At 43.1% G+C, this 23,143-nt stretch overlaps 1 protein-coding gene across 2 annotated transcripts in view; it reads left to right on the top strand.

Annotated features, from left to right (window-relative positions):
* The window catches only part of Ust (uronyl 2-sulfotransferase), a 290,831-nt gene that overhangs the window by 96,805 nt on the left and 170,883 nt on the right, over positions 1–23,143 (top strand). Inside the window, exon 2 of one of the 2 annotated variants that reach the window (XM_021221310.2) lies at positions 22,662–22,705. The exons of the other annotated variant lie outside the window; for it this stretch is intronic. Within the exon in view, the coding sequence (XP_021076969.1) occupies positions 22,662–22,705 (44 nt within the window). The remainder of the gene's footprint in view (positions 1–22,661; positions 22,706–23,143) is intronic. 2 annotated transcript variants of the gene reach the window in all.

Below are 23,143 nucleotides of genomic sequence, written 5' to 3'. Positions count from 1 at the left end.
CCGTGAAGTCAGGCAAACGTTTACATGTCCACAAAACACACACACACATATCAATATACACATGAAAAATGAAAAAAAAAAGATAAGAATACATACATGTATGTTCATAATCACTTATACCAATTCACATTATTCAATAGTTGTTTACTAACTGAAAGCAAACCGTTCCCACTCTAAAAATCAATTGACATAGCCCCAAAACTATCAAGAGAGGTTTAAAAAAAAAATCTTTTAAAGAAGGGGGCACACACCGTCATCCCTAACCCAGAAGGTATCTGCAATTGATAGCCACTTACAAATGAAAAATCTATTTTCTCCATGGGAGTCTCCATGGGGAAACAACACCCTTAAGGTAGGCTGCATGCCCAGAAGTAGATGGCCAACAGAAAATGAACTCAGTGACATGTTAGGAGCTTCTTTGTCTCATGATGTCAAATAAGGGTATTTTGTGTATCTAGTCTGGCTTCTAGTTTTGTGTTTTAAAGGGATTCCTATGTAGGGGAATGCGTGTATCTCCATGACTGGGTTCCTTGTGCTTTTTCTTTGGCTCTTTTTCTCCTGTTTGCTTTGTCCTTTTGTGATTTGGTTTTGCTTTACTTTATTGTATTCTATTTGATTTCATTATTATTCACTAGATGCCTGAGTTTCCTAGTGAGAAAAACAACGGGTGTAGATCTGGATGGGAGGGGAGCTGGGGGAGGAACTGGGAGGATTTAGGGGAAGGAAAACCATTATCAGAATGTAGTGTATGAAAAAAGATCTATTACCAATCAAAAATAAAAAGCCTTCTAAATTTCAGCTATTCAAAAACTCTGCTTCATTTCCTAAAATGGGAGCACCAACCTTTAAATTGCCCATTCGCGGAATTCTACCTGTGCATGTACACCGTACATATGCATGCATGCACAACAGTATGAGAATTGGGTCATACCGAGGAGCTGTTTTTCCTCAGCGAAGGGACCCTTTCGCCACTGGCAAATTGTCATCGGTGCCATCCTTCCAACTGAAGGCACCGAGAACATTGTGACTTGGGGTTTCGTGGGCTGAGGCGATAGGTTGCTTCTTTCACCTTGGTTTCTGCAGTGTTTCCTGACTGCAGTCCCTGGAGCTGCCCTGAGAAGGTTGCCATGAAACATTTTCATCTTTGTTCATGGGAGAAACAAAGACTCCTGGGATGACTCTGGGTGCTAAGTTAGTAAGCCAATTAACCACCAAAGGAATTGGGAAAACCAGCAACTAGATTTTTTACTTTAAAAAAAAAGAAAAAGAAAAATCTGTGGCCTTTATCTTCAGATGTTCATTTCTCAACCTTTGAAACCTAGTATTCCAGTATTCCAGACTCTGTGGAAAGGGTGCTCTATTGCAAGCATCGTTATGAACTGTGATGGGTGTTCGTGTCATCAAGGAAGATCCTAAAGGAGGCACGGGAAGGTGGTGTTTAAGATGTTTAGGAACAAATGTGGACCCTGCTCATTTTCCTTTGGGATACATTGATGGTGCATGTAAGCAGGTAGATTACACGGAATCTATTGCAAAACCTGCTTGTTTTCCTTTGGGATACATTGATGATTCATGCAAGCAGATAGATTACATAGAATCTATTGCAAACACATGTCCTGTTCAGCTAAATACTAATCTCATATTTACCCTCCCACAGCCAAGGCCTGTGCTGTGTTCCTGGATCTGAATGTATGTTTAAGCTATTACAGTACAGGAAGGGAGTCTTGTTTATGTTACAGAGGTTCCTAAGGCTCGGAATCACCGATTTTCAACCAGGGAATTTACTGAACTACGTATTAGTGTGCATCGCAGTGAGAGCCAAGTCCATTTTTTTTTCTTTATACATTCGTATGAAGATGTACAATACCCAGAGCCTTGAAGCGTAAAATTGCTGTGTTGGACAGGAGCTGCCTGCCTGTCCCCTTTGCTTAGAATATGAGTTTCCCTCTTGGTCTCTTAATTCTGACTTGTTTTTCTTATTGACACACAGGCAACATCATCCCAGGAAATCATTCTAACACCCCTCAATCCTGAATTCATTATTCCTATGCTGGCATTGCCCCAGCTTCCTCCAACTTTTACCCCTGGTTACTGTCACCTGCTTAACTGTCCTTAGACCTCCGAAGGCTTTGCAGTCTGTAAGGGTCAGGACTCACACCATCCTCTTCCTACTATTATCCCTAGAACCAAGAACAGTGTCTCCCACACTCTACATGTGAGCAAATGAAGGCGGCTGTCCTCTCAGGCAGCATCTGCCCTTTGGAAAACTGTTCGTTCTTTGGTAAGGGAACCACTCCTTGCAAACCCAGAGCCATAAGGGGGAGGTGGAAGAAATTCACCATTCCTCTAGATATCTGTGTGCCGTCTGTCTCATCTCTTAGACGTCTGTATTCTCTGGCAGGTTCGCTAATGATTACATCTAATAGCTAGTGGCATGCAATTGACTAAAAGATAAAAACCAGGGGAAAACCAAGCCTGTGGTCCTTGGGGTAAGGTCACATTAGCTGACTTAGAAAAATATTACTTAGAAATATCATGGCAGTCATTTCAAGGCATCCCACCTCCCAGCATCTGTCCAGGATCTGGACATCTGGCTCTTGTTTTTAATCCTAGATATAAGATGTAAGAGTTGGGACATGGACTTGGCCATTGCAAGCACTTCAAGCACAGGCACGGACAGGAAGGGCACAACTGCACCCCACCTAAAGACCCGTCATATGGCAGAAATGAGAATTAAATGTATCTATATGGGCCTTTTGCATGTTAGCATGTTGTATATTCTAAAGAGGTGTGGTCCTAGTATGTCAGGAGAGGTGACTCACTGCCTTCATCTTTTGATGCTATTGTAATAAGAATCCTTAGGTGGGCAGTTTACAAACAACATGGACACTGCACTCATAGTGCTGGAGGCTCAGAAGTCCCACATCAAAGCACCATAGATCTCACTCCTTGCTTCATCTTTGCATGTTAGAAGGGATGGGAAGGGACGAGGCTCTAATCTAGTGGCCCTCTCGTCCCATTTGGAAGGCCTGCAATCCCAGGTTTTACTCACCTCAGACACCATGACCAAGGCAACTCTTACCAAGACAACTTTAACTGGGACTGGCTTACAGGTGCAGAGCTTCAGTCCATGTAATCAAGGCGGGAACATGGCAGCATCCAGGCAGACATGGTGCGGGAAGAGCTGAGAGTTCTACATCTTCATCTGAAGGCTGCTAGCAGAAGACTGGCTCCCAGGCAGCTAGGACTAGGTTATTAACACCCCCTCTCACAGTGACACGCCTACTCCCACAAGACTACACCTTCAAATGGTGGCACTCTCTGGGCCAAGCATATGTAAACCATCATGCTTTGCAAAGACCCCTCCTTTTCATTTCATTACCTTACAGGCTGGGGTTTACAGGTAACCTTTGTGGGAGGGGGTGGGTAGACACACATGTTCAGATCATAGCAGTCATTTAGTCATTTAGGATCAAATCTTACTTTTAAGGTTACCATGTGTGTAATGTTTGTGTGAGAATGGCCCCTATGGGCTCAAATTTATGAACCTCTGAGCCCCCAATTAAATGTTGACCTTATAAGAGTTGCCTTGGAGTGCCACTATTTAAAAGGATATGGAGGCGTGGCCTTGTTGGAGGAAGTGTGTCACCACAGGCGGGCTTTGAGGTTTTAGAAACCCAAGCCAGGCCCAGTGTCTTTCTCTCTTTCTCTCTTCTGCTGCTGCGGCCACCTATGGATCCAAATGGAGAACTCTCAGCTACCTCTCCAGCACCATGTCTGCCTGTCTGCCATCATGCTTCCTGGCATGGTCCCTACCATGCCAATGGACTAGCCCTCTGGGACTGTAAGCAAGCTCCAATTAAATATTTTTCTTCAACGTGGCATCTCTTCACCTCAATAGCACACTGACTAAGACACCATGTTTCTGGAGAGACAGTTGCTAGAAAATTCTACACAGACATCTTATTGTAATAGAAATGCCTTGACGGAAAAGGAGGGAGGACTGAGGGGTAGGTGGGAGTAAGAGCTCCTGTTTCCAGGTTAATGGAGGTTATATATGGTGTTGGGAGTCAGAGTGTAATAAGAACATAGGCCTACAGGCTGATTTTTTTTTTAAAGGTAGAAGGGTATTTCAGAAGCCCCAATTGCTGAACTACTTTGGTCAATATTACATTCTCCTGTGCTGGTCTTGCCAGGTTTTTATGGTGCACTTGGGAGAGTCATTCTTTTACAGGCTGCCTTCCTTACCAAGGATTTGTTTGTAATCTTCCTTCACAGCACACTAGCAATTTCCTTTTAGTCTGTGATCCTTCCCCTTTGCCCAAGGGAGGAACTCCTTTCTAGAGAGCTGAGCAGACATTCTGGGTAAAGATGGGCCCCTTTCTCATGAAGGCCAAATAGGAACAAAAAGGAGAAAAGGGACGCCATGTGGCCTGCTGAGGCCTCTGCTCGCCTGGAAAGAGACTTATTTGGAGCTGGACATCCAGATAACTAAGGATGTTACACGGCAGTTTCTTTGCAGTGTGGGGAGGAATGGAGACAGAAGAGTGGGTACCTGGTGTCTGTTTTGGCAGAGGCAAGTTCCTTTCTCAGTCACAATGCGAGTAGCAGCTTGTGTTTTGTGCCTGAGTTGATGTGACTGGTGATTGTGACACTCCCAAGAGAAACAGGGACTCTCGGGGTTCATGAGATCGGTTAGACTTGAGCAGCATGTGTGCATAGGATGTGACCACAAATGCTGGGCAGTGCACATGTGTCAGTCATGAATGTTTGACCCGGCAGGAGTCAGGGCAGCATTGCAACCTTACAAGTCACTGGGTAGATGACACAGCCCATCCTCTGTATGTAGAGAATTGATAACAACTTTCCATAACACGGAAAAGTTGCGTATGACCGTGCAAAGTAACCTTAACTATTCTGTCAGGTAAATATGGTAAATCTTCAGAAAATTATGTATCCTAGCCACACAGAAATAGCACCATACTGATGATATTCATAACATCATTCAGTGTACAATCATTCATGGTGTGGGTAAACTGAAATCCCATAACTAGAAAGCAGCCAGAGAGCCTGGACCTTTGAGGGCACTGCTCCTGCAAGCACTGGTTTCTCATTAAGTATATAAATATCAGAGACTGTGCAATGACTACTTTCTCAGGAAGTGGGACTAAGGTTTTGAGGCTCCTCCCATGTAAGCTCTTGTGTAATCAAGTATTTATACATGAGCTACTGGAAGTGGTTGAAAGTACTGCCTTTGATCTAACCAGAATAGAAAAATTGCAAGCCTCAACTTGATCTCAGTACATTTCAGGCTGGCATGTAATGTAATGAACGTGCTGAGAACTTGGATCTAAGTTTCCTCACTGGGGTCCAGACGTTGACTGTCCATTTTCTCTCCTTGAAGCCTAGATATTACATTTTATAAGGATTTTTCAATGATTGAATTACTAGGGTAACAAAGGAAGGGAAGCCTAATCAGATACATACATACATGCATACATACATACATGCATACATACACACATACATCCTTTTAATTTAAAAGAGAGAATGTAGGCATACTATTACATCATATTAGGTTGGGATTTTAAATAAGTTTTTTGAAAAAGGAACTTGGTTAAAACAGTCTTGAAACTGGCAAGCCCATTCACGCAACAGAATATACAAATGCAACCACAAGTTCCATGACAAATCATAAGGCTGTCCCACGGACAGCTGCAGAGAAATCATGTGCGCATTTTCTTTTGTCATATTGCCCACTGTATCCTGTCTGTATCGTCTCTCCCAAGCACAGGCATGTACACCAGGCTGCTGTCCCATCACTCTTGTCAGTACGTGCCATCCCACCTGCTCCATAAACAGCCTTCCCTTCATCACAACGGAGCTGAGTCACACCCATGCAGTAAGACACAGCTCTGATGGTCTGTTCATTATAAATTCTGTCATTCTGATCTTTTGTCTTTGCCCTGGATTTAGTCAATCAATACTGCTTGAACAAAGATTGCTCACACCAGGACTTAGTCTCCCTCTTAACCCCAATGAGATCCAGGAAAGGGATGTAGCTTGCCTCTTGTGAAGATTGAAGACAGGACCCAGATGCCACATACTCTTAAAATGATCTCACTCCTTCCGAAATGTCCCAGATGTGTGAAGAGGAAGAAGCACTGTGGTTCTTCACCTCTGTTTATGCTTTTGATCCAGGCCAGGCCTGGGTGACTGGTGGCTGAGAAACCACAGCATAGGGCTTGCTCCTGTCGGTAGACAGGATGCTCACTGGGCTAATATGCAGAGCCGGCATGAGAATGGAAGTGTCTGGGACTGGGATGATTGCAACACGATAGAATGAGATTACGTTCAGCAGCATTTCTTCTGGCTTCTAGACCGAGAGAATCCTCTGCGAGAACTGGTTGGGGATACAGTGGATTTGTGTAATAATGAATTGTTCTCTTTAAGCGTTTCTGGAAATGTTATAACCAGCTGTCACAGCCAAGGGCAGGATTGTAATTTGGGAAAATAGCATTGCTTGCTCTAGTATCCTGGCTGTGGAGTATCCTGGCTGTGGAGTATCCTGGCTGTGGAGTATCCCGGCTGTGGATTATCCTGGCTGTGGAGCATCCTGGCTATGGAGCATGCCTGTGGATCTTCCTCTGGTTCTTCTCGCTTTGCCTCCATGTGGTGTTCTTCCATGCAAAGCAGCACCCAAAAGGCAGGTGTTTATTTTATTTGTGAGTTTTAAGAAGAGATTTATAAGTTTTGGTTCATTTTATGGATATAGTTTTACTTTTTAAAAAAGATTTAAAGTTTAGGTAAGTCGATTTAAAAAACCTGCTACTTTATGTTCAGCCATGTGTAGGTCCAGAAGTGTCGTTAACTGGGAACACTACATTGGCTTCAGACCTTTAAAGCTTCAACCGCCCATGCCATTGGGATGTCCTCGTAAAGTAGGTGTGGCACACGTAATACTTCCATGATTGTTCAATGTCACATGTTCAAAAATGATGACTCTCAGAGGAGTTTGGCTCACAATCCAGGTTTGGATTCTGGTATGTTCTTAATGTTCATGACCAGAATAGATGCTCATACTAATTCCTGGAGTGGAGACGCAGAAAGACCCAGTTTTGAAGTCCACCTTCCAGTGCCTTTTGGGGTGTGTGGGCATGCACTTGTCACTGTGTGGAAAGCACTCTTCATAAAAAGGAATCTTCAGAATCCCATGGGAAACAGACAGGTGCTTTGTAAAGTTCTCTCTCTCTCTCTCTCTTTCACACACACACACACACACACACACACACACACACACACACACACCCTGTATAGAGATGCAGATATAATGTATATTTCAATATATTTGCATTTTGTGTGCACACTTTGTCTCCTCTGGAGTGAGAGCCCAAAGAAGAGACAGATTAATATGGCTTAGAATTCTGAAAGAAAAAAAAATGAATTTAATGTAAGAAGATGCACTTAAAATTTGCATGAGGCTAAAATATATTAGGTGAGGAAACAACTTATTTGTAAGCATGCCTTAGACATTTTTGGAAATATCCATAAAACTTACACAAAAAAAGACTAAGTCTTCTTTTATACAAATGAATCTCCCATATATGCATCCTCTTTATATGTTATTTGTATAATATGTCCATGGTGCGTGCTGATATCCACAACTAGTCACCTAAGAGTCCCATAGAAAGAGGGTTTTAACATCCTCTTCCACTTTGTTCCAGGGCAATACTGATTATTTTACATGATGTGATAATTAGAACAAAACAAAACTTACTTTAAAGGAAAAATCCGTTGACTGAGGAGATAGTTAAGTCGTCCAACACTTGCCTGTCATGTGTGAGCCTCTGGGTTGGAGTCCCAGCACTCAAAAGTTAGTTAATACTAATTTTTAAAGATCTATGATTGGGTCCCACACTTATCTCGGCCACCTCTTAGAAAGACACTTTCAGAATCCATGCCTTTACTAACCTGCTAATCCACGGTGAAGGATGACTGGTGTGGGGAGGTGACGGTGTCAGGACCTACCAGCCCTGTGCTGAGGGAGCCAGCCTGTTCCCGTGCCTGGCCTTGCTGTTCCCTAGTTCTCATCTCCTGGAAACTGGGTCTGACCTTTGACTATCTCTACAAGGGGAGACCCTTAGAACCTCTGACAGCTGAGTAGAGAGCTATGTTTGAAGAGTTGCCTGGGGCGCAGCATCCATCTTAGCGCCTTTTTCCATTTCTCTCCACTCCGGGGAAGATCAAGGGCTCCCTACCTGCACATCCATTGCTACTGCTCCATGGAGCTAATATAATTTCATTTTGTACTTCTAGCTCTCATCCCTGTGGGTCCGTTAGCATATTCATTTTCTCATATTATTTATGGCCCCACATTATTATTTTTATAATCCTGACAAGTTATTTTTGCTCCAGTGCCTCTTGGCCCTGTCAGGAAATATTTTTTACTTCATTGATGAGTGGTTTCTTCAATTATTCTCTATCGCTTGTGAGAGCATTTGCATGCACTCCTCTCATTTATCATTTTATGACCTTCGCAAGCATGAACTGGTCCCTTTTGCCTCCCCCCCCCCCGTCTCTCCTTCCTCCCCCTCCCTCCCTTCCCCTCTCTCCCTTCTTCCTCCTTTTCTCCCCCCTCTCTATCCCTCTGTCCTTCTGCCCCTATTCCTCCCCCCTTTCTTTCTTCCTCCTCTCCCCCTCTTCCTTCTTCTCCTCTTCCTCCCCACCTCCTTCTTGCTGTGGTTCTCCTGACTCTGAAGTGAATAGAGTCTCCAGATCATCCAGTCTTGGTTTTCCCTTGGTTTGTAGCTTCTGTCTTCCTTTGCTATGAAATCATTACCAAGAGTGGCCAGCTTCTCCCCTCTATGCTTAATTTTAACTAAAGTGTATGCATACATGTGTGCATACATGCATACATGAGTGCGTGCATGCATACATGCTGGGGACACCAGCTATTGGCTTCAGGTGCCTTCCTCTAGTGCTACCCACTTAATTGTTAGAGACGGTCTCTCACTGAAACTGCAGCTTGTCCTTTTGGCTAGACTGCCTCATGAATGATTTCTTAGGAGGGCTTGTCACCGTTCCTGTAGCACTGGAGTTACACACCCATGTTGCCATGCTTGGCTTTTGTGTGGGCGCTGCCGATCTGAGCTCAGGCCCTTATGCTTGCTTAGCACCTCCAAACAATCTCCCTGTCACCTAACCTCTGTTCTTGTGTCCTGAAATGAATTGTCCTCGTACCCATGCAGCACCAATTCCTATCATGACAGAGGGCACAGACTATGACATACTTAATGTCATTTGCTTGGCAGAAAGTCAATTCATTTTTTACTTTAACCAGTTTTTAATTTCTGTCACTACCTTTCTTAAGATATCACCAAATTGTATATGTATGTACACATATCCACATATATAAATCCATTTCGACAGAGTCACACCCATGTTAAAATGTCTTTTGATTTTACATCTGTTTTTGGTGTTATTCACATTTACTTGTGTGACTAAAATCTTGACATCAAATAAAGCAGGATTTTCAAAGGTGGCATTGTTGCTTGTTGTTTAAAAGGCCTTTTGGGTATATATGACAATTGGGAGGGAAGTCAGAGGTCATCCCAACCTACTTCAACCAGCTCAGGAATCTCATCTTTAATGTCTTCTGGGAAGCTACTTAATTCTGGCCTGTCACTTCCAGGAGAAGATGCCATGCTCAGAGGGCCATTCCCAGCCAGGCCTCTCTATTACATTAAAAGCTCTGTCCCCTGGTGATCAATAAGTAATTTTGGGAGGGACTGAAGAGATGACTCAGTGGTTAAGAGCACTGACTGCTCTTCCAGAGAACCCAGGTTCAATTCCCAGCAACCACATGGCAGTTCACACAGACACTCATGCAGGCAGAACATCAGTGCACATAAAATAAGAATAAATAATTTTTTTACAAATAAGTATTTTTGGTAGGTACAGATTGGTTCAGTTGATGGAACTTTTTTGTTTGTTTTTGTTTTTGTTTTTTAGTAAAGGTACCTTTTAAACGGTGAAATTTACTCGCCTTGAACATATTTGGGATTTACAAATGCAGTTTCTACAGCAGTGCCTTGAAAATCGAGAAACCAACTAGGGCCATGATGAATGGTTTCCTGCTGTGTTGTGCCTAGGCCTGTTCTTCAAGCCTGGGATCTGCTCCCACCTCAGGCTCACTGGGCCTCAAAACTGAGGGCATCACTGTGACTTTGAACCACGCTGTGATACCCAGAGCTGTGATGAATTTCAAGACAGGGATAGGGTTGGAAGGGCTCCTCTTGCTGGCAAGAGTAAGAAAGCTGTCATCCTTAACCCAGTTTGTCAAAAAAAAAAAAAAAAAAAAAAAAAAAAAAAAAAAGGCAGAATTAAAGTTTTGCTGGAAAAGAAACTGGACCAGTACATGCATTTTAAAGAGTATTTATGAGCTGTAGCACACTTTGTCCATAATATAAGTTCAGGAATACACAAATTCTGCCGTGGTTTTAAAAATCATATCACATTGCATGCTCAGATATAAACTTCAGTCATAAACCCTGACAAATATGGGGGAGGCTATGACAGGCCATTCTAAGGCATAACGAGGGATGTGTACTTCAGTGCTATACTGATGTTTATGCATGTGATTACTCGGAAAGGGTTTATTTAGTACTCCATGTCTTATCATTGGCTCCATTTTTTAATGTGATCATGAGAACTTCACTTTATTGGTTGCATACCAGGCAAATTTGTTAATGATAATGGTAATGTCCTCCGTTCTGAGAAGTAATGACCATTCTTGTGCTGATGGGAACCCGGGACTCCTAACCTTTCAAGTCTTGCTCAAGGTCGCCTCTAGTTAAGTGGACTACCCCTGGTAGACTGCTCAGCTTCAAAAGTAAGTCTTTGTCAGTTCTCTTCTTTGGCCAGGAGTTTCTGATTCCTAAGTATTTCTATGTCCCTGTGTGTGCCTTCAGTGTTGTGTATTCAGATGAACACAATCGTAAAGGATTCTTGGTGTTTAGTCTTTGTTATAGTTCTACGAACCACAATCTATATCTAGGTTCTATTAAAAATGGTCACACATAGAGTGAGAGGTGTTTGGTAAAGGTGGGATGTGACGAATCGCAGAAACCCACTTCCTTTGGACAACTTCAGGCGCACATGGTTGATTGCTGGTTTGTTTAGTGAGGATCGCTGTTCTGAATGGCTCGGTAATTTCTGGCTCTATTAAAAGCCCTATTTTCCGTTTGAAGACCTCATAAAGAAGAAACAATGATCTTGTCTTTGTGTTGCTTGAGGGTTTATATGAAAGCTGCTCCCAGATGAGCTAGCTCTGAAACACAGCGTCTGGGTTGGCCTGGCCATCAAATCTGTTTCTAAATTGACATCGGCATTCACGAGCTTCTCCAACTGGCCTGTTTGTGGTGTCGAACCCTCCCCCCCCCCCCCAGGAGAGTAATCCCACTCATTTCCCTAAAGCATGAGAGGCGTTGGCAGGTGACCCAGCCATTTGTCTCTCAGACCTATTCTGTGATACTGTTGGGCACAGATACTCTTTACGGGTGGCTTTAGGCCCTGCCCCAGACTCCAGCCCAACAGGAGACTGAGCTGGAAACATGAGCTTTTGTGTTCATTTTGAAATATGTGTGTTGTGACATCAGCCTTCGGAGAAGCATCGATTCCAATGATTTTGCCATTCTTAGGAAATTACTGAGTTCCACTGACATAATTCCCTACTTTTCCCTACTTAGATTCTGGGTTCATCCTTCCTCCTCTTTCATGCAGATGGTAACATGTGCAGATATCCTAGGAAACTATGTGGTCTACCACTGCCCTGCCTTGTGCAGAGCTCTGGGTATGGGCTCCTCTCCTCTGACTGTGCAGGAACCTAGGAAAGAGATGACCATAGACGAGCCAGGGCTACTTTGGCACCCTGCTCATACACCAGCCTCCAGAGCTGTAAGAAATAAATATGTGTCTGGCAGCCCAAACTGGGAGCCAGAATAATGGCTGGCACTGAGGAAACCCTGATAAAAACTTAGTAGGGTACGTAGCTTCTTACTGTCTGGCCCCTGCTTCATCCCCGCCCCCACTTCACACTTTTCCAGATACTTTAACTTCACACTCACATTTCTGCACAAGACCTGGTTTCCCATGTGTCTGATCATTTGCTGACATCGATAGCCACAACTGTTAATTCTTTTCAACAAACATGCTAAAACTTGAACGTCTGAATTAGAGGCTGAGAACTCCCTGCAGTCATTTACGAAATACTTTACGCACCCTCTTTGGAAATTTCCACCAGTGTTTGAATTGTGTATAGTTCGATTCTTTTGATGGTGTATTTTTTACTCTTAGGGAAAGAATTTGATCGTGTAAGAGCAGCCTGTCATTCCAATTCAAGTCTAGAGAGTAAACTAGGCAATAGAGTCTGAAGATTTTGGCTGATTAGAGTAAAAAGAGAAGAAAAAGAAAAGAAAAGAAAAGAAAAGAAAGCCATGCAGCATTTTGTGTATGTTGTTGAATGAACACTTAGCTGTATACTTAACTTTGCTACTGAACATACAGTTTGATAGCTAATAACTTATTCTGCATCACTTTTTATTTTCTGGTTTTTGTTTTTTTTTTTTTTTCTTTGTGTAATTGGAGGATTTGGACTGTCTGATGTTGAAACCTTCCTTCCCCCTTCATATGGAATGTATATGTGCGTGCTCATTCAGAGGTTTTCGCTTAGAGCAATGCCATGAGACCGTCTTTCGTAGATAGTAATTTATGTGTCAGCAGCATCCACCTTTCACATCCTGGAATACTTGGGAAATAAAAAAAGAGATACATTTTTTTGTATCACACTGAATTCAGTGAACCGGTGAGGACAGGGATTATTCAAATGGGAATTCATTGCATTCATTTTGAATTCATCTTGTTATACAGTGATTAGAAATACAGAATGTAAAGTGTTAGGGGATAGATTAGATATTGAGGCTATGGGAAACCACCACGTTTTTAAACACTGTAGCTGGAGCTGTGTTTCAGCGCATGCAGCACAGCACAGGGGCCTAAGATTAAGGTCCCAGCACCCACGGAAAATGCCTTGTGTGGTTGAACATAAGCCTATACCTCGGGCTGGTGAGGGCTAGCGACAGGGTTATCACTGGGGCTTGCTCTCTGCCAGCCTACTCCAACTTGAGTGATCCTGTCTGTATCAAGGGAACACACTAGAAAGTAATTGGATACCCAGTGTCTCTCTCTGGCCTCCACACAAGCACACACTTCCATATATGTACATAACACACACACACACACACACACACACACACACACACACACACACACACACACAATTTATAATTGAGAACAGTAACCCTTTTGCAAATCCTCAATGAGGTCCCTGATTCAGCTTCTAGATGCTCATTCCTTCAAAAATCACTAGAATTGTCATTGATAAGAAATGTTTATTGAGATAAAAAGGTGCCACACCCCTCCAAAAGGGCCACACACAAACCAATATTTAACCATGATGGTAATCCTCATTGTTACTGTAACACATTAACGCAAATCCAGTGGCCAAAACCACAGAAATTAGTGTGTTAAAGTTAAGTTTAATATGGGTTCTAATGGGTTCAAATAACTTGTAGCAGCGCTGGGTCCTTCATGGAGGCTCTTAGAAATTTGTCTGCTTGTGTTTTCTGACCTTTTCAGTTGTCTGAATGCCATATTCCTTGACTGATGCCGGCTCCTTTTCCTCCAAAGCACATCACTCATCCTTGTTCCCACTGTCACATCTGTCTGACTCTGATGCCACCGCCTGCCTCTTGCCAGGACCCTCATGATCTCAATGCACCACCCAAATCCTTTGGGATAAACTGTGCCATCATACGTCCTGATGTGGGAAGCCAAATAGTCACTAATATGCTCTTAAGCACACATTGAGAAGTTGTTTTTTAGCTAACCATAATAATAATAATAATAATAATTATTATTATTATTATTATTACTACTATTACTACTGTTATTTTTAAAGTATACCCATTGGAGTTACAGGCCAAGAAACAAGTTGTACTTTCTTTCTGTTGTTGACCAATGCAATGTTTAAATGTCTTGTCATTGTTAAAATTTCTGGTTCAAGCCAACTTTTAATATAAAGTATTTCAAAGCTACACTGAAGGGCAGCCACCTTGTAGTGAACCTGGATCACTGTACTGGAACAGCATCCCACCACACCTCTACTTTGCCAGTTCTAGGCTGTTCTCAGAGATCCTGGGATCTTCAGTCCTTGAATAGCCTTTGTCCTTGACAGGTGCCAGGTGATGATGTAAAGTGCCAGAGGCTTGTGTCCATGCCTAATTATTGAGTGAACCAAGTGGCTTTACAGAGCACAGAGACTATAATGTGAAGTTTTTTGGACTGCAAGCACCCAAGAGTAACAAAATGGAAACATATTTATTAATGAATGCTTAGGCCTTACAGCTAGGCTTGTTCCCAGCCAACTTATAGCTTATTAACCCATTTATTCTATTCTAAGCCCAGCCATGTGGCTGATTACCTCTTCTCAGTTCTGGCACCTCTGGGTATGGCTGGCAAAACCCTCCCGCAATCTATCTCTTTCCCAGAGTTCCTTTCTTTGCCTGTAAGTCCCACCTTCTACTTCCTGCATTTGCTCTAAGTCAACAACTTTTTAATTAACTGGTCAAAAGATGAGAGAGGGAATGTTTACAAGATAGGTTGTAGCCATATGAATAACAATAAAGTCCTGTTTGTAATCAGATCTCTTCTGATTCAGAATTCGCCATTTGTATAATACAGCCATGATCTTTACACAGTAAATAAAAACCTCACTCCAACAGAAGAAACCCCCCCCCCCTGCTGAGGTGATTCCTATCTGAAAGGAACCAGTTTGTCTAATACACTGAGGGCCACAGACTGGGATCTTTAAATGAAGCAGAGGGTATAGGGGCTACAAAGTGGCTTAGGGTCAAGCAGTGGAAGTCGACTCTAGGAGCACCTACTGATTAGCATGCGTCTGATTCCCTGGCTGTTCCTGTATTGTGAAATGAAGCTTTGCCCTAGTGACTTCTTAAGCACTGTGAAGAGGTCCGCAGAGTGCTCTGCCCTAGGCTTAGGAGAGCCCTGGGCTAGCCACGACTGTCATCTAACAAGTGTGGTGACTTCTTCAGCCTGGTCTTGTTTGCTTTCTCTCAGGGTAGATTCTGTGTGGCCTTCATGCCAATGTTCTCTCTGTATACTTACTGACATGTACAGTCTAGCTCTGCTTGATGAGAAACTCGCCTGGCCGCTGGGCAGAAGAACATGTGCAGGCCAGCACCTGCTGTGGCTGCAGGTGCATTGGATCCTACCGGTTAGATCACTGCTAGTTATTTGGGAGCAAGAACCTAATGTAAGGAAACAGAAGCCTAAGGAATTGACACTCCACTCCTACTGGCACAGGATCTTGTAGTAAGATTGCCATGAACTTCTAAGCTAATTTGGAAATAATATATATTTATACAGACATTGATATTAATAGGAATGGTACACTAACCACTTGATTGCAAAAGTAGTTTCCTTCTGTAAACCTACCCTTAACATTCCAAGATCCACACTCACATTTAATGAAGAAATGAGTTATAAAGCAAGGTAGTACTTTTGAGCTAGCAATAAAAAAGCAAAGGGCATTAATTGGCTTTTCAGTTTAATTAGGAATGGAAGTTGCTTTCTAAATTATCAGTGGTAATAGCTTATTTTGGCTATTGTTTGTGAATGCTTTGAAGGCCTACTCTTCATATGTAGGATCAACAAGTATTTTAACAGGACTGGAGAGATGGCTTTGTAATTAAGAACATGCATGGCTTCTCTGAAGGTCCTGAGTTTGGTTCCCAGCACCCATGCTGGACAGCTAATACCTTTGGCTTCTGTGAACACTTGTACTTACACAGACAGATGTGTGTGTGTGTGTGTGTGTGTGTGTGTGTGTGCGCGCGCACATACATACATAACTAAAAATCATTTTTGAAATATTTTAAAAATTTTTTTCAGGGTGTTGTTTATTAATGGGCTGAATAAGTAGCTTTTGAAGATATTTTTGTAAACATATTTGAATAGTGGTAACTAACAGGACCCTTTGTTTTTTTTTTTTTAAATTCAGTGGAAAATAGTTTTATTAAAGTTTAGATAGAGCTAAGCAAGCATTCTCCCCAATTGTAAGTCATGCTGTGATTGGAGACAGTGCACACACTCCCCACTGCAATGAAGGCTGGAGCGCACACAGTGACCTCATGGAGAAGCAGAACCCATGGTTAGTGGTGGAAGGTGGGGCATTTGCATATCATTCTGGCAAGCACACAGCTGGGGCTGCAGCGCTCCCTTCCACAGCAGCGACCCCTTCCCTTCCCTTATCAGAGGCCCAGACTCCCAGGGGAGCTGTAGCCATGTGAGCCTGTGTGGTCAGTAGCCAGAAGCCTGTGTGAAGTGCCTTGTCGCGGAGACTAGAGGAGAGAGTTCCAGTCATTCGTCATCACAGTTTTCAAAGGATCTGGGGCGCAAGGCTTTGAGAAGAGAAGCCTGTGTCTGAGCAGCCACATGGCACAGAGGCGGCTTTTTGACATTGACACTAACGCATATCAGGGTTTCTATTCGGGGAGCGGGTAGTAAACGTTTTTTTACTCTTCAGGGACCTGTTCAGGCAAAAAATAGATCTACTAAATGCAAGATCCAGAGTCAAGAATAAATTATATCCCTTGAGGTTGTACAAGTTCATTAGCGCATTGCTGAAGGTAGCTCAAATAATTGCTCAAATGAAAGGGTACATTTTAGAAGGCCTATCAAGATAACATGGGAAAATAATAGAATACACCAAGTGATTGTATTGATGTTCATTTTTAAAATTATAAATGGCTTTGCTTGCTTCTGGACCTCCTTTGTTTTTTTTTTTTTTTTAAGTAATAAATGCAATTATGAAAGTAAAGGTAGGTCAGGTGATATCAGAGGACTGAGGATTTATGACTGCCATGTTACATTTGCATCATTTCTTAACTAACCACACAAGTATGATTTGGGAATTTGCAAACTAACTTTTACAAAGTCTTTCAGAGTAGCGCTGGTGATGAACAGACACACACTGGTAGGACAGTGACCCAGCCGCTAACCGTGCTCCCCAGGTGCCTCCTGCTTTGCCATGGACCAGGAAGCTCTGTGTTTTGCATACCTAAAAGATGTAATTTTAAATTTAATTTGAAATGTATATCTACATTTAATAATATTTAATTTTCCTAACAGTGGCTTAAGGTCTTTGTGTTACGAAATAGGGGCATTATTGTCTTAACCAACACTAACAACGAAGTGCTGTTTCCAGGGCACTGAATGGAAGGGCAGGGCTGGGATGGGAACCAGGGCCTTTGGCTGTGGACCTACAGCAATGCTTTCTCCTGTGTCTGTCACTCCTCGGTTCTGATATGGCCATCTTATTGAAAGCATTCCACCATCCTGATATAGCCATCTTATTGAAGGCATTACACCATCCTGATACGGCCATCTTGTTGGAGGCATTACATCATCCTTCCTGCCACTTCCTTTCTATTCTTCCTCTAACAGAAGAGCAACTGTCGCTATTTAAACTACATAGCAGTTGATGTAGCATTTGGGTCTCCATTGGATTGTCAAATCTGATGTTTAGATTGTAAATCTAGTCTTTACAGGCTGAGCCATCTCTTTAGCCCACTGATAACCTCTTTATATGGCTGTGTTGGTCATTAGTGCAGACCAAAAAGGTATGGCATATGGCTCATCTTTACTGACCAAGTTCATTTACTTCCACTCCATTGGGCACAAGAAAACAGGAGATATCTCTTTGCGCTACCACCAGAGAGCGTCTTTGCTTTAGATTTCCTAGGGAACTTCTTGCTTTCAAAATCTCGTGGATAGATAAAATATGTGTGAGGATCATATTTGAGTGTCTCCGGGACCATGGTTGGTTAAGTTACCCCGAGTCTAGAAAACTCCAGGCAGATGGTAGATTTATCCACTTACTTTCTCATTGAACCTGACCACAGAGTTTTGAAGAGCCACATACTATTTACAGTACCTGTGTATTGTGGGGTACTCTTGAAAGGAATTTTAGGATCTGGGAAGGGTTTAGAGTAAGCTTCAAGGTGACCTTTGCTGATGACTTCTCAGTAAGCCTGTAGCCTGCCAACCTCTTTATATTTTCTTTATAACCTCTGAAGCACGTGGTACCTATGCTTGCTTGGTCAGCATCCCACCGAATGGGTAGCCCTGTGATCATGCACACCCTGTCAGCATCCCCCTTGGAGTTGACACTTGTGCCGAAATCACTCATCACCCATGATGAAGGTGACCCCTGATTAAGATGAGCCTGGAAAGGATATTATCCTTTTCTGCTTCTAGAAAATTGGATTTGGCCTGAGTTATAAAATATATTATTTGTGTTATAGCTCAGTGGTTCTCAGGCCTGGCTAGACATTAGAAATTACCTAAGGAACTTTTTTAAGAATACCAACGGCTTGGGACTTTTTCCAGAATAATTAAATCAGAGCTGCAACATCTGGAGCCTGGCATCGCGAGTTCCTTCAAAGCTCTGTGAGCAAGTGGAGCATGCAGCAAGGGATGGCAGACCTGAGAAGAAGATGGGGAGGCACGGAGGTGGCTCTTGCCCTAGAAACGCAATTAGTACTGCTTGTGAAGACATATTAGGTGCCAACTGTATGCAGACATTGTTCTCAGTGTTTCCGTAGAACAGCGTTAACCTCAAGTTTTCCTTATAAGGCGAAAGCTTCTTTTGTTTGCAGGCGCGCATTAAGGAAACCTTCAAGGCTGTAGAATATTGCCGTCTGAGTAGAATGACATACTTTTGACGTTATACCTTGCTACAAAAGAATGTTTAATCTGCTCTCTGCATATATCTGGTCTTTTATATCAAGCGTCATATCTTTTCATATCAAGCATCAGTGGCCCTCTTGCGATTAGCCTGTTCGTTCTGCCAATAGAGATCACCATGTCTGTCATCACCGGTGGTGATAACATTGGGATAACATTGCAAACAGCCACGAGTCCAGATCCTTGCCCTCCTGGTTCCCAGTGTCAAACCTCACCCAAGTATTCTAAAATTAATCATTGCTGAAAAGTTTATAAGGAGAGAAACCCTGATAACACAGGGCACGGGAAACTCTGGAGGCTCTACAGCTGACCTTTTGAGCTGTAGCTCCCACATACTGAGAGGGAACCCATTTGCGAAGTTTCTCTTATGCTGTATGTGTATGTATGGGCTTTCAGAGATGACTCCACGCTGAAGGTTGGCAAGTGTACAGTGGGATTTAGAGAGAGGCCCATGAATGTGGTATCAAGCAAGCATGTCGTACTTAGCCTTCCTCGCTTCTTTAACCTGTCCAGAATTCAGCTCCAAAGGCCCCGAGGACTTGTGTTGACAACTCTCTAAAAATTAGGGCTGAGCATTATCATCTGCAAGGCCAACCAGCTTTGTTATCTGGGAGCCTATTCTGGGCAAAACATTTTGATAACAGCCCGCCCTTTGATGAAGGTAGTGAACAAGTTAATCTGTTGCTTTTTCAAACATCCTGGCAATTGTGTTTACCTTGCCACATGCAAACTTAATATCCTAGATTAAAACAAAACAAAACAAACAAACAAAACCCTCTATGTAAATACCAAGAAATTACAGCCATAGCTTAGGAGCTGGCTGTGCATACCACAGAACTATCTGTCTCCCTGTAGCCACCCCTACCCCGAACCTGAGTTGCTGATGTAAAGCATTTAGTGCTTCTGGGTTCTGATAAACCAAAGAAAGGCATGTGTAATGATCTGCTAACATAATTATAGGGCTCAGGGTCAAGCACCAGCTGGGATGAGCCCTGTTCCATTTCTGTGCGCTGAGAGAAGGGTTAACTAAAGTTGACTTGTGCCTTCAGAACACTATCTGGTTTTGACAGTCTTCTGTAATGAAGTGAGGGAGGGAAGGAAAAAAAAAAAAAGGGAGGAGAAAGATAAGAAGATAATAAATGCTAAGATGTGGTGCCTCCTACTGAGTGGGGTGTAGCAACAGTAGTCAGACAGTGAGGGTCTGTCTGTGTTTGCTGGCCGTGTAGCCTAGCTGAGATGCCCGTGTCACTTTATAAGGTCTCGTTTTAGGGAAAACCATCTTTTCAAAGCCTGTAGGGACTGATTGGCTGGCTCAGCACTTAAGAATGCTGGCTGTTCTTGTATAGAACCCAAATTGGGTTCCCAACACCCACACTGGGCAGTTCACAACTATCTATAAGTCTAGCTATGGCGGCGGGGGGGTGGGGGGAGTCCAGTATTCTCTTCTGGCCTCCAAGAGAACTCACACAATGCACTTATACTTGTAACAAACACATAGATACAAATAAAATAAATCTTTAAAGAGAATTAAAGTGCTTGGCAAATAGTAAGCCCTTGGTCAAAGGTATTATATCATCTTAAGGTCAGGATAGAAACTTTATTCTTATTTGGCACTAGGTCTTTCTGTAGCTTCAGAAGTGTTCTGGAAATGGTGACTAAACAGAGGAGGATGCTGGGGAAACAAGTGTATGCTGGGATTAGCTTAACCATTTCTGTCTAAGGTCTAGGGACATCTAGCATACTCATCAGAACCTCTAGGCCTTGAGATATATATATATATATATATATATATATATATATATATATATATATATATATATATATATATCAGTGTTTTAGAATTTTAGGAACATTTTGTTGTTGATGCCATCCTTGATTTTTGAACAGGGTACCTGGAGAACATGGTGAATGGAACACGGTGAGATTTGTCACATTCTCCAGGGGAAAGAAAGACACATTCCCACAATGAACAACTATACTGCTTGCATTATTATAGGCTATTCCTGACCACTCTTCTAGACGTAGGTAACTGTGTTTGGACATACTCTCTTATTGAGTCTGATGTTGATCTTCCTCCTGGTATGTGTGCCTGGTGGAATTTAGCACAGTAATAAGCCTCTAACAAACTGTCCCTCACGCTCACATTAAAAGGGTTCCTCCTATCTTGGGCTGTGCGCAGCAGGATTTGCGTTGTATCTTGTAGACCTTGCTGTCTGCTTAATATACACACGTGGCCAACTAGAGTACAGCTGCTGTGGACGTGAGGTGGGCTATAAATCAGAGGACTATAAAGCAAAAGAGACAGATAATGACTCAGAGTGGAAAAATCTGTATGCCAAACCCCACTTATTTATTGCTTTTGGAAAACTATCCCCAGTTGAATTGTCCCTGGCTTAAAACTCTGCTCCCCTTTTTAATTCCAATTTTCTAAGTTATTTTTATGGTGCCCTGTCAAAAGCACCTTTCATCTACTCAAAGTAGGATGTTTATCACATTCCCTAATCTATTATTTATAAGGATCTTGTGCTCCTAGTATCTTCTGCATTGCTTCCCACTTTCAATCCCATTGTCTTGCTTTGCTGGTGGAGATTTCCCTGGGTTAATGAGTACCCCTGCTGGCTAGGAGCTTCCAGGTAGATGTCTTCATATGGTCTAGTGTCACCAAGTAGCAACATGTGCAGTGCCCAGGCTACAAACCAGTCAAGATAGCAAGATACTTGGCTTTTCAGAGGAGCAGATGCCCACACATACTCTAGAAAACTCAAGGCTTCCATCCTGTCTGCAGTGCAAATAGCTATGTTGTCGCAAGCAAGTTGTTGGAGTCCTCCAGGTCTCCGTTTTCTCTTCTTGGAAATGGGAGCAGTTCTCACCCACCTCTGAAACTTGGACCTGCTAAAGCAGTATTGATAAATAAAGCACGTAGCAAAGCTTTCCAGTCTTTCTTTAGTACTGTGTGTGTCATCAACGTAGGCACGTATGGTCTACATTAAGATGTCTTGTTTAAAGTGTTCTCCTCCTTTATGGAGACCGGGTCTCTCCATGAACCTAGATCTCTCTGTTCCAGTAGAATGGCCAGCCAGTGAGCCCCTGGGATCTGCCTGTCTCCACCCTGCCAGCATTGAGGTTGCAGGCTGTTACCACATGCCTGGAGTTTTAAGAGGGGGTGGGGTGGGGATCCAAACGCAGGCTCTCATTTCTGAGAGGCCAACAAGCTCCCTACTGAGTCATCTCTCAGCCCTCTGAATCCTTTGTACTCATTAGGAAGCAGTAACCATGTACTATGAAAACACACCAGTAGGTGGTTATTAATCACATTCAAGCTAAGCTGAGAAGATGAAGGGAAGTTGGCAAGTTCAAGGCAAACTGGAGAAATGGTGTCCGGTCTACAAAGCCTGGTTCTAGGCAGCTCCTGCACCACTTGATTCCCCGGAACAAAAGCACATTTGCAGAGCTACTGAAGCTGGACTTTGGGAGGGGGCTGGGCAGTCAGTGTGATAACAGGTCCTGCAGGGAATGGATGCTCACCAAGTTTCAGACCCAGTGGCCCAAAATACACTCAGCAGGTATTGGATGTGTGCTTCTGCCTGTGAATGTTTGTGTGCCTGCATACCCATGTGTGGCCCCGCCCAAACTAACCAGATGTGTAACATCTGTCAGAATAGAAATATATCTACGATGCTCAGCCCCCCCCCACCTCCCTTTTTTGACAGTTTTGCACTAGCTTATTTGGGGGGCTAAAATGTTTACCACTCAATATTCTTTTTTTCCTCCCCTAGGAAATTCCACTTACTTGGATGACCATGGACCACCTCCTAGTAAGGTAAGGTCTTTGCCTGTGGCATTCATACACATGCTCTCTAGCATAGCTTCTGGGCATCTAGTGAACCCAGCCAGGTCCCTCCTAGTCACGAGTCATTCACAAGCAACCAGTAGCTAGATGATGTGAAAAGAATCATCAATTTTAATGATGAGGGATCTGAAGAGCCTGAAGATGACCCAAGTGACAAGGGAGGAGAAGCCATCACTCGATCTGTTCTTGTAGCCGCCTGCACATTGTGGCCCTGGACTTACTGCAGACCTTTGCCAATCTCGTCTGCATTGCTATCTCGTTGTTCCTGGCATGGATTGGTTTGTTTGACTCTTGGTGTGAGCTGCATGGTAGAGCGCCCCTTGTGGTTGGGTCTTGGGGCTGGTGCTCTTTCTATCAGACTCTCTCTGGCCTGCTCTAAGTGTATTAATGCAGTCAAGCCCCAGGAAT

Source organism: Mus pahari, chromosome 21 (assembly GCF_900095145.1).
Source record: "Mus pahari chromosome 21, PAHARI_EIJ_v1.1, whole genome shotgun sequence".
Taxonomy (NCBI): domain Eukaryota; kingdom Metazoa; phylum Chordata; class Mammalia; order Rodentia; family Muridae; genus Mus; species Mus pahari.
This window is presented reverse-complemented; position numbering and strand designations above follow the sequence as displayed.